At 42.0% G+C, this 12,625-nt stretch overlaps 1 protein-coding gene across 2 annotated transcripts in view; it reads right to left on the bottom strand.

The window, feature by feature from the left end:
- The window catches only part of klhl29 (kelch-like family member 29), a 175,192-nt gene that overhangs the window by 1,533 nt on the left and 161,034 nt on the right, over positions 1 to 12,625 (bottom strand). For both annotated transcript variants that reach the window (XM_086061512.1, XM_086061513.1), the window contains 2 exons: positions 2,228 to 2,421; positions 606 to 750 (listed from right to left, as the gene is read on the bottom strand). In XM_086061512.1, coding sequence (XP_085917638.1) covers positions 606 to 750; positions 2,228 to 2,421 — 339 coding nt within the window. The remainder of the gene's footprint in view (positions 1 to 605; positions 751 to 2,227; positions 2,422 to 12,625) is intronic.

The raw sequence follows: 12,625 nt of genomic DNA, 5'->3' as shown, positions 1-12,625 counted from the left end.
CAAGGAATAAGACAATTTTAGAGGCTGTTAAGGGACAGTTGCTATTTGTAAACATTTTTTATGTTAAATAGCTGAGAATAATCGGCCACATTGTTTTAAAGCAACATTACAGGTAAACCTTTTTTTTTCTATATAAACTTCTTTTTGAAAACACGACTTCAAATAATAAGTGAGGGCGACTAAAAGAAAAACCAACAACCTGACGTCAAAGCAAATAATGTGCTTATTTGATATGAGAAACAGAAACAGCAGTTTGTGTGCAGGGAGGATTAAAACTTGGGCTGTAAGCAGATTACGGCTTTTGTGTGCTCGCGCTCGCAGTCGTAAACGCTGCTGGAAGTGGAAAAGATTATTACATAAAGCTTAAATCTATTGGGCCTGACCAGGAGTGGCGAGCGTGCGGCGAAAGCACGAGCAGCCGCTGCTGTGCCTGATAAACACAAAACGAGGAAGAGGATGAAGAGGGGCGCGCGCGGCTCGCTCTTCATCTCCCTCTCCTGTACGATACCGACCTGACTTCATCTATATTTATCTTTATAAAAATTGTTTTGAGGGTCAACTTTTCCAGATGAATATATAGGATGGTGTACATCTGGGCTTGTTACCTGCAGAACTGCCTGGAGTGATTCATGTTGGGTCCCGCCTTGATGTTGCCTTTGTCCGGGTCGTAGATGGTGGTGGCTCGCGCGTACGCGCCGCCCAGGATGTACACCAGCCCACCCAGACTCACCGCCGGAGCGTACTTGTTGTCTACGCACACACACACACACACAGTTCATCGTTAGAACACAAACACCCACGCGAGACATTTTCCATCTCGTTGTAATGACTTCCATTTGTTTTTCCACACACTCGCCCAAATATTAGGAACAACTCTCAGCGTGACACAAACCGCGTGTGTGTACGTGCGCATCGACACACACAAAGCTCATTTGTCTGCGCTCGACGCCCGAGGCCAAATACTCACAGGGGTGTCAAAAAACAACATCAACAGGAAGAGGGGGAGAAAAAAAAAAATCCTGATAAGTACTTTGTGTCTGGCGGTGGCGCAGCATGTGGCGTCGTCTTCATCGCAGCGCAATCCAAACATCACCTGCGTCGGCTCTCGGCTCTTTGGCTGAGCCGACGTCTTAACAATGACTTTTGGGATGAATACAACGCGCCGTTCACAAGTGATTAGCAAAAATGACCCTGATTAAAACGATTAGGTTACATTTGGTAAAAAAAAACGGCACTGTAAAGGATATTTTAGCCAATCAGAAGCCTGAAGAAAGTCATTTGCGGAAAAAGTTAGCCAATCGTCGCTGCCCTGTGAAAAACACTCATGTCCATTATTTATTTTACATTTTTACGTTTGAATGCAGAAAAAGGACAGCAACGCAATGAAAAACTGCTTTTCCATGTGACATTTCCCAAACGTTCCTTGGAAGCCCAGCCAAAATGTCCACTTGCCACCACCACCACCACAAATAGTGTCATCATCATCATCATCATCATCATCAAATGGGCCCACCCGTTGACATGGTAAAACACGCACGCACGCACGCACAAACTCCATCATGGCAATGAGGGACAATGAAGTGTTCCAATGTTTGCTTTTAAAGGGCTGCAAGGTGTTCACTTGTCTGCCTCTGGTTGAGGAGAATACTGTTGCTAGGCAACCCTGCTCATGATTTTTTTTTTCTTTCTTTTTTTAACAGGTTATCAGGATGCATTATAAAAAGTAATTCTGAAATAAATCTCACTTTGCACCTTTTTTTTTGTCTTGGTTATTTTTGTGCATTTTCAGAGCAGGATAAAAAAAAATCACAATTACACGCTTTTGCAGAAATATCAGAAGCAACCAACCAAAAATAATATTTTTTTTTCCTATAGTTAAGTAAAATAAGGAAAAAAAAGTTTAGCGGAGGACAATCGTCCAAGTCTAACACAATCCCATCCAGGAGGCAGTTTCAATTAATAATTAAAAATAATAATAAAAATATATATATATATATATTTATTTATCTATTTTCAAAATTTACCCCAAAGGTTCTGCTAACCCAAAACCCCGAACTTTTCACACTGTTCAATGTGTTGTCATAAAATATAAATATAAAAATATATTTTCAGTTTTTTTTGGGGGGGGGGTGATGGGCAAAATTTCCCATGACATTTTAGGTCAAACTCCTTGGAGTTTAAAAATAAATGAAATCAAAGAGAGAAGAGGGTTCCAGTGTCGACTCACCGATCATGGGCGACTCGATGAAGCTCCAGGCGTCGCTCTGCGGCACGTACGACTGCAGCACGCCGGCCGAGCGTCCCGCCTCATTGACGCCGCCAAAAACGTACACTTTGCCGCCGCACACGGTGGCCGCCGCCGAGTGCACCGGCTTGGGCAGCGGAGACACCGTCTCCCACTGGTTGGTGATGGTGTCGTACCTGCAGACAACAATGCCGGTGAGATGACGTGTTCCATGATGAATACTATCTGAGCATACTCATCGGCCATGTTGTTTGTTTACACTGTTCGCCGGGAATCCGCGTCAGACTTTTAACCATTAAAATAAAACATATGCAGTGGCGCTTTGACGTTCAATTTGTTATCTCAAATCATCTTCCCCTATTGAAATGAATGGAAATACTATTAATCTGTTCCATTTTTCCAACAAAAATACAGATACCATGAAATGGCGCCAAAGCACTACCTTTATATTAGACAGCGCTTTGCCCTGAGGCCAAAACGGCAAATATGTCAAGAAAAAAAAAAAATGCAAACAGGTGAGTTAATGGTAATTCTTGATTCTTGGGCCTTTTGACAAAAAAAACGACCTAAGATATGTTATTAATGTGACACCTGAGATCAAGTGCATATCACGTCTCCTTTAAAGGTCGAAGCTCATTGCCTCTAAATGGGATATGACCTACTTAAAAATAGCACTAATGCATCACGCACGCACGCAGTATAGTAGGCTCCCCGACTTTTGGCTGCAGGGCTGACAGGCGTAATTAGGCGAATGCGCGCACCACCAGGGAGAATGAAAAAGCGCCAGCATTGCGCACAATGACGGCAATTAAAGCAATTACAGAAAGCAAACATATGTCGACCGACACACGCCATTAAGCCCCCATGCCGGCCACCATCTTGGAGCACAAAATTAATAATGAAAAAAATATACCGCTCCAAACGTGTGCAGTGGTGCTTCTACAGTACAGTCAATGGTGCCTCGGGGCAAATTCCAGCTTCAACTCAGTTCTTTTTTTCTCCCCCCTCCACTCAGCAGTGGAGTGGGGAGAAAAGGTTTTAAGTTTTTTTTAGTGTTTTTATTGTTAAACGACCATGTAAGGTTGTTTTTTTGTGTATAATAAGCGGGGGGGGGGTTTTAAGGAAAATTTACAATAAAGCTTCTTTTTTTTAAACCATGTATAGTAAGGCATTAAAAAAAAACTTAAAAAATATTCATTTATCACTACACACATGTTTTTTAATACACTTTTTTTTAAATGGATGGATGGATTTAAAAAAAAAAGTTTTTTGATAACTTTTTTTTAACTTAAAAAAAAAGTCTTACTATATATCACATAACACAAGTACGTTGCTTACCTCAGACTAAATTCGTTTTAAATTAAACAAATGTATGACGTCTCGGGTTAATAGGATAAGGCTTCATCTCGTGCTACCTAATTAGCATGTTGATTTAACATTTACAAAAAACACATAAAACTATACAAATTGTAAAAACCCTCAAATGTATAAGAGAATTCAAGCATGGTTTGCTCTATATGCTATGCAAGCGATTCAAAGCAACCAGAAGCACGTAGCGAGCTAGCCCATGTTAGCAGTTTGGTTTGTGAGCTATACCACTGATTTATTTATTAATTATTATTTTTCAAACACAAGGAATTGCTTCGGGGCAGTCAAAGATTTGCTTTTTGGTGGGTTCAATGAACAAAGACTTCATGTAGCTACTGAGTATGTTGATTTCACAAAAACAAAAATATATCCCATAATCAAAAGGCTGTATAGCTAGCTAGCCTTATAGCGTAGCTAATGGTAGCAGGCTAGCAACACCATATCTGTTTATTTTGCTAATCCAAATAGATTGCTTACTTTTCAAGGAGCACTACTTTTCTATGAATCAGGGTTTTGCTGCCATCTTGAGGCGTTTTAGGATGTTTCAGAAAGCACAATGAACATTTTAGGAGAATCCACGAGTGACGCGCCAAACTAGCCATGGATATCTGTGTGTGTGTGTGTGTGTGTGTGTGTGTTTACTGGTGATAGTCTATGTTGTCTCTGACAGGCGGCACTTTGTGAAAATTGCCCCAACGAATGAGCATGTGAAATTCATTAGTGGCCCAGAATTTGACAGCAGGGGCAGAGCATTGTGGGTGAAATAACAGTAATACCACCCATTGAGTATCCACTTGTCTTTGTTTACCCCCGCAGACCAGCTCGTCGGGCTGACAGCTAGCAGGACGTTTTACTGGGAAAAGCTTGAAAAACTGAATTCAACCGTCCAAGAGAAGCGGTGTGAGATGCTTGACAAAAAAGTCCAAGTTTAGCGGCGTACGTAGAAAACTCGCCTCGGGGGGGAGAAGAAGCTTTTGCTGCCATTTTGGGGTTGTTACAAACCATTTGGGAGGGTGTCAATTACATGTGAATTTTCACTAGGACTGTATTTCCCAAAAAGCAGGGGTCTGCTTTTTTGGCGGTCATGTGACCATCTGATGGAGTCACTGACAGACGGATGAAGTCAAGGTCGGCCAAAATGCATGCACACACACAGAGATGGATTAGAACATATTTTGGCATCCGACACAATGATGTGTCACCTTCACGTAATCCCCGTGGGACACACAAAACAACAGATTGACACATAATCCCTCAGAATTAACCCATTCAGATTGCTGTGATTTTACTGTTCTTCCATTGACTTAACTGTAGTTACTGTTGATAAGGCTGAAAATCAATTTTATTAAAAACAATTTTTTTTTTTTTTTTTGAAGTATCAGCAAATTCAAGTGGGGATCAATTCGTGTTCCGTTAAGGTCCAATTCCACTGAGTGAAATGTGATATATTTCAGGAAAAAGTCTTTTTTTTCCTTCTTTTTTTTTTCTTCTTTTTTTTTTTCTTCTTTTTTTTTTCCTTAAATGTATATTTTAGGAAAATGGCAGGAAATGTAGGGGATTTCATTTTTTTTTTTTTCAGAAGAGACAATTTCACAAAAAAGTCCATTTATATAACATTAGCTCTTTGCAAAGCTAGCTAGCCTCCTTAGCTTAGCTGTGTGACACAAGCGAAACGCTAAGCTAACGTCGTACAAATTGAAAATGAAAATAATGAAAATAATTGTATTATCAAGACTGGGAGAACCCCGCTAACTAGCCTCGTTAGCTCAGCTAACGTTAGTATTTTGGTTAAAAGGGCTAACAACACAAAATGGTTATCTTATGTATTTATATTTGTTATATTTTGTTACATTTGATGTACAGTGGAGCAGACAGATACATTTTTAGGGACTCGGTGACTATTTTGACGACCGCATAGCTTTAGCTCGAGCTAACTAATCTAATTCAACTAAGGTATGAAGCCCAATGATTGAAAAAAATATATATATATTTACTGTATATATGAAAAAACTTAGTATCATTGGTACGTCCGGGTTTCAGGGGCGTGGCTTGGATGAAAAGGCCCCTCTGCTTGGGGAACGTCACACATGAAGTGATTGTCATCAAATTAGCGCCTTCGTCTCTCCTGGAAACCAGCAGAAGGAAGACGGCGACCGCTGGCCACTCGCCGGCGGCGAGGCCGCACCTCCTAAAAGGTCACTTGTCACTTCCTTATGATGAGGCGGCGGTGATCTGGTTGCTGTCATATGCTAACGCTTGCTAATTAGGCTAGAGAGAGGCGAGGGGGCGAGATGGAAACACGCAAGCTGACGACTTTACATTATAACAAAGTGACAATTTTCTAATGTCAAATATTGATAATACGCTAAGATATTGCATAAGCTTTTTCTGGGGTAGAAGTCGTGTAGATTGCAAATTATGAACGATGAATTTTTTTCTGTTTACATCCGTGCGACCAAGAGTGATGTTATCTCCTTTATTTTTTTATTTTTATGGCGACAACTTGTTCTCGTCATCGCCAGTGCGCGCCATTCGCCGTCAATTTTTCTGCCAGTTGGGAAGTCGACTTGAGTTCCAAAATGGTGCGATCCATCACAATGAACATCACGTCTGCGCACATTCTTCACCGTTATATTACCCGGCGTGTTAAATAAAGTCCGCCACCAATGAGGCGGCCCCATCTGGGTTTGATTTATTAGCGGGGTGAAGTTGCCGTCGATTTCTTTTTCATCACATCTTCCTGACTGGAATGGATTTGAAAAAGGCTACAATAATTAGTGAGAAAATGACGTGACAGCATACGTTTGTCTTTAATTTTGGAGGAAATGTGTTCATCCCCTTTCGCGAGAGACCACATGCGGCGGCCAGGACTAAGGGTGTCGCACCAGGAGGCTGGTTGGTGGGTTGGGGTCGGGGTGGGGGGGCGTCAACCTTGACAGCCCAGCAGGTGCCGCCGCCGCCAGTTCGCCTAATCCAGAGGAGCAAGGGATTAGCTCAGCAGGAGGGAAGCTTCCTCGGCAGGGGGGCTTTGGGAGCCTCTTGTCCCTGACTGCTGCAGGGTCGCCCTCCTGCGGTGCGCCCCCTGGCGCCGCCCACCAATAACCATAACAGCTGGAGGCGCTTACCTGAGCTCCAGTGCGGAAACGCTTGCAGGTAGCGAGGCAGCGATTCATTAAGCGATGTTGAGAAATGAGAGGTAACTCTTGAAGGAGTTTTCCCATGATCCCCTCTGTTTCCCCTCATCTGATGGGTCTCTGGGAGTTACTCCATCTCTAGTCTGCCGGTTCGGTTATGGGCCTAGTATTTCTTAGTTTTCAAAATTTTGGACAATTTTCTTGTTCTGTTAGATAATTGTGCTTATTTGGAGTAATAATTTTATTATTTTACTCTTTTTTTCCTTTTCAGGTATTTTCAATTTTAAATATCTTAATCTGTGGTACTTGAATTTAGAAGCAATTACACTTGGGGATTACTTCTGTTGGCAAATTATAACAATTGTGTGCAGCATAACAGTTAAATGCTGCGTCACCATGTTTGCTTTGAACCCTGGGCTCAACTAATTGACCCGAGTCTGTAGACCCCGAAGCCCTACCTGGTGTATAAATGAGCATTTCTTTCATCATTGGAATCAGATTCAGAGTCAAAAAATACACAAAACGCAGAAGATCGGATCTTATAGCGACTGCTCGATGCGGCGCAGTGTTGCTAACGGTTCCTCATGAAATATTAAGAGGCAGCGACGCTTGAAGGACGCGCAAACCTGCGCGTGCCGCGCAATAAATAAAACAAAAGCGCCACTGCGTGATTGACACATCATTAGACAGGCATGAATTATTCAATATTCTGCAATCATATTGCTTCGTCAAAGGATCAACATGCCGGGCGAGAGTGCGGGCCCAGGGCACCTGATTGCGAGTTAAAAGCCTCCCCCACAACTCTGCGACTCACTTCCCCTTTAAAAAAAAAAAACCCTCAGTCATTAGTGACGGGAAAAGTCGGGCCCGATTGTCACGAGTGTTGATTTGCGCCGAAGAGAGGCCGCATCCCGGCTGCATCCAGGCCCGCTTTTGAGTCGCCGCTTGATTGAAGACATAATTGCGACCGTGGGCTCGAATTTCACGGTGAGACGCGCGAAAGCCATCGTCGAGAGGGTGGGCGGCGGCGGAGGCGGAGACTGCAAATGAGGCTGCGAGATGCATGGGGGTGTGCAACGTGGTCATACCAACAAGACACGGCAACAATAAAGCGAAATCGGCACCTGCCAAATGGAAGAGAACTCTTGAACCCAAACAATATTTTAAACGCGCCGAGTAGAACTCAAAAGAGGCCGAATTGAAGCGCTTACGCGTGCCGGATGATCCCGTCTCATGTCTAACGGCAGCGGGTGTAATATATGTGCTCAACTCTGCATGTACATGCATACAAGGCGCGGCCGCGTCCCCCCGCGCATCCATCAGGCGATGAGCAACAACGCAGCAAATCAATTTGCAGCTGTCGCCGCGTCCCCGAGCTGCCATCCGCATATCAAACATCGGCAGCCATTGCTATCCGCTGAGTAATGATTCCGGAATGTTGTTAGCGCAAACGAGACGCGCGCTAGGACTCTCTTCCGTCGCCGAGGGTCGCCGCGGTCAAATGTTCCGGGTGCCGGGGCCTCGCCGAATATGTGTGGCTCTAAACCTGCCAGCCATTTTAAATGTGTGGATTGTGAAAGTTTGTTTCTAGGTTTTCGCCGTTCTTTAGTAATCAGCAGTGGAACAATGGTTGGTTTCAGCAAAAACTGGTTTAGGACCAAAAAGTGGAGAAAACAACATACAAATGATATATATATATATGAAAAAATTTATTAGTACATTAAAGAACACAGAAACTGTACAAGTTGAATTCCCATGAAGTCGTAATTTTTTGTAAAATCGAATTGATATATATTTAGCATGTATCATCTCGGAAAAATATTTGGCAGCTTAAGGGTTTCAAGTCTGAAAGAGCAAATTTTGATGTTCAAAAACAAGCGCCTCGAAAGTCACACAACATTTTTTTAAATGTCACTTGTTTGCCTGTAGAGTTAATGACAGTTTCACGATGGCCATGGATTTGTTTTCCATTAGTTTCTGTAGGAAAACTGGGTTATAATAATTTGGGATTTTTCATTATAGTTAATTTTTATTTCAATTTGACATTTTTTTTTATTAAGTTAATATAAATTAGGTTTTAGAGTGGTATTAATTTGTTGTTATTTTTTTTCTTTCTTTGTTTTATTTTAGATTTTACATTTGTTTTACTAGAGAGAAAGAGAGAGAGAGATTTCCATCCAATTGTTTCAATTTTTTTAAGCAAATTTACTGAAAATGAGCAAAACGGACATGCAACTTCTGCCCGTTTCCATCTGCTCTTCTTTTGCGAATATTGAGAGGGGACTCCGCCGCTGTAGGTGGCGGTATACACCATAGAGATGTGATACACCAGTCATTTAAAAGAAGAAGATGAAAAGCAGGAAGCAATTGCGCCGTGCGATGACGTCGTATGAGTTTTGCTGTTTTTCATCTAAAATTGCATTAATATTCGCTTCTTTAATTTCAAAAAGATTTCTGTTTTTTATACGTTTCAAAATCCACCCCCTCTAAGTGTAAACATTTTTTTTGCGAATTTTGGGCTCTTCTTCAAATTTTTATTTTTGCATTTCTTGAAAATTCAACTAGAGACAGAGAGAGTTATTTGTCAAGTGCAGGATGAAAAAAAGTATTGTGCAATAAAGTACAATCATACTATAATAAATACTATTAAATAACACTGAAAACTCATGTATGAAATTGAAATTGAAAGTCGCTATAGTTATATTTTCATAAATGTAAAATGTAGTTTCAGTTACAGTTAAAAAAAAAAAAGCACTTATTTTTAGTTTTTATTTCATTTGTTACCAAATTGTTTATTTCAATTTCAGTTTTAGCTGGTTGGTTTTTGTGAACTATAATAACCTTGGTAACTCGTGATCGTGAACATCCCTTAGTCCATCAAGTTTCCACTATAAAAACCAAAAGGTTGCAAACTGCAGCTTCACAGAACACCGCCGGGTGGGCTTGAAAGGGATTTGCCTTATATTTATGAGCGCTATGAAATAAATAGCTCGCTGATAATCTGTCAGGAACGTCGCCGAGCAGTCGCTTCGGCGCGTAATTTACGACACCTGTTCCCCGAGTCCACGTCGCCGACCAGCTGCTCGCTGTCGCAGCCCGTCTCGTTGCAAATCTTTCCTGCTGCTGCTCCGCCCTTCCGAAACTGCCCAACCGTTGTTTTCGTGTTTAGCTGTTATTAAGATGCTCCATCAAAGCTAATAGGGCGCTCGCTTTGATAGACAAAAAATGATAATTCAGGAGCATTTTGAATAAGAGTAGTGACGAGGAACCTATTTCATCCATGAAAATCAAGAGAATTCTTGTGTTTTGCAGCTTGCTAACACTACTTGCTAGCTTGCGCCCATGCTAACTTTGGCGCGGTGCTCATGTAACGGATGCTAGCTCGAAGCCTTTTGTTGTTGTTGTTAACTTGAACCAGGTCTTGTGTGTGCTTATTTTAAACATTAAATGTGTCTGTGCGGGCAAATTAAAAGGAGAAAAGCTTTTCATAACCCAAAATAGGAGTTTAATAATGATGTTAATTGTAACTGATTTATAATATGTAGCCGCCCCCACTAGCCGCCGCTGTTTTGGCTATAAACTACTATGACCATCTTGTATCAGAAATGAATCAAAATCTTCTGCTCAATTTGCCCAATCTCTGACTTCTTGCTTCGTGGACAAAGTCTCAAAGCGAGTCACACCGATTACCAGCTAGCATCCTCGTTACGCTTCCAAACGAAGAGCTAAAAACACACGACGGCTTGTGTGTCATTCATAAGTGGTGTTGCCAAACAAAACAAGCGTGTGGGTACAAATCAAATCTCCATAAAACTTTGATAGTAAATTATGCATGAAGCGGCTTACATCAGTCTCGCCTGGCAGGCTCTGCACACAGCAACAACAATCGCGGCAGAAGATTTCTACTCTTTCTCCACCTTGTCGCAGTGGCACGTCGCTAGCTGCACGCGGCGCACATTAGCCGGATCATTCAACCACAAATCGGTGGGAGGGGTTCAGGGGACACACACACACCAGAAGAAGAAATCTTTGGATTTTTTCCGGAAAAACAACCAGAATGTCCTGCGCTCTTTATAATGCGAGCTGCAGTTCGAACCCCGTGTCACAAATGGTTTGGCCCAGTATGCATTTAGCCATGTCCAAAAGCGCTACTTTGCCATCCAAGGTGAGGTCGGGTTGTGTGCATGGATGACTTTGAGCATGAAATAATGGTCTTAACTCTTTGACTGCCAGACGTTTTCAGAAAAGGGATGCCGCCAGTGCCAGCCGATTTAAGCATTTTGACTGATTTTCAAGGTCCACAGAAAATGTTCTGTTTGGACTACGGAAACACACGTACTACCAAATGAAAGATTGGACTTTCATCTTTCATCAGAAAAAAAGAGTTTGTTTCTACCTTATTCCGTTCTTTAGTAATCAACAATAGAAAATGGTTAGTTTGACCCAATTTCGCCTGTGTTGGACCAAAATACGGAGAAATCAAGCTTTTAGTGAAACGATATTATTTCATGCATTCTAGTGAATTTGACACTTATTTTTGTCCATGAATGATGCCACAAACACCTAAATAGTGCTTTACTTCTATAAAACACTACCACCAAGAATGAAAAAGTGTTTTTTGATAGCAAAATACGTTTATTTACATTCAACAGTGTAACAATTTGACAACAATTTGGCAAACTATAAACAAATGTGTGCAACTGTGGTGCTATTTACAAATATGTGGATGTTTCAACGACAGTTTTTCTTTGTGTAACACTCTCCTGCGTGCAAGAAGACGCAACAGCATTTGCATGATCCATTTTATCCACTCCATTCATGGTGGCATCGTAGTCCAGAAACAGTGTCTTCTCCGTGATCAGACTGTACCCGCTCCTCCGATGAATATGCATTGGACTCGGGGTACTCTTCATTGTCCGATCGAATGTCCGCTTGTGCAGCTCCGCGTTTTCCGGCCTTAGCAGCGCTAGCCGCGCTAGCCGCGCGTAGCCGGTGAGGCTTACTACGTGATAGTAACAGGCCAAAGCTTCCAACTTTGGCGTAGAGCTCGTTGTCATCATCATCGTTGACATCAATGCGCTTTTTAGTATTGATTGATGCTTTCCGTCTTTGAAAAAAATGCTCAAGCTGAGCTGCTTGTAACCGGTTGCTTGGTCAAGCCATTGTGGCTTGGATCAGCCATTGTCTCCTCAACACTCTAGCTCCGCCTCACGTCTTCTACTGACGCCCACGGTGGGCGGCCCATCCAACCTTGTGCAAAGAGAGTCATCGCTGCCCTCTAGGGGCCAAAACGAGTCTTTGACTAATCAGATCAGCCTGATTCTTTCAGCACAGCTGCCCAAGGCTTTCCTGCACCCGTTTTTGAAAAAAAAAAAAAAAAACATAGGGGACGTCTTTTAACGTCCTCGGCGCCCTTCCCTAGGTTTATGCTAAACGTTTTATAACGTTTATGGCAGTCAAAGAGTTAAAAATAACCGGTTCTGGTAGTTGTACACACCTGAAAACGGATTGGTCTTGGTGGAGTTCTGCAGACCACTGAGGGTTAATCAACAGGGTTAGCTTAGTTAATAAACCATAAAAAACAATATTTTTCTTTTTTTCCTGAAATAGTCACGGCAGAAAGTTTGCATTTGTTTCCCAGGGCAGAAATAGTCATGACAGTGCATGATATGCTGCTGTGGCTCAAAAAGTGAAAAGGGAGATTTTCTCAGAAAGCAGCAACAAGCAGAACAAGAGAAGTGAAAGGGGTAAAGTGAGGCACTTTTTTTTCTAAGATGGAATAGTCACAACAGTGCATGATATGTTGCTGTGCGTCACAACCTGAAAAAAGTTTAATTTTCTTGGAAAACAAAAAAGCGACCTTCGTTTCACAGAAGAG

Source organism: Leptonotus elevatus, chromosome 18 (genome assembly GCF_054856555.1).
Source record: "Leptonotus elevatus isolate MCC_2025b chromosome 18, RoL_Lele_1.0, whole genome shotgun sequence".
In the NCBI taxonomy this organism is placed as follows: Eukaryota; Metazoa; Chordata; class Actinopteri; order Syngnathiformes; family Syngnathidae; genus Leptonotus; species Leptonotus elevatus.
The sequence above is the reverse complement of the archived record's forward strand: the minus strand, read 5'-3'. Positions and strand labels throughout refer to the sequence as shown.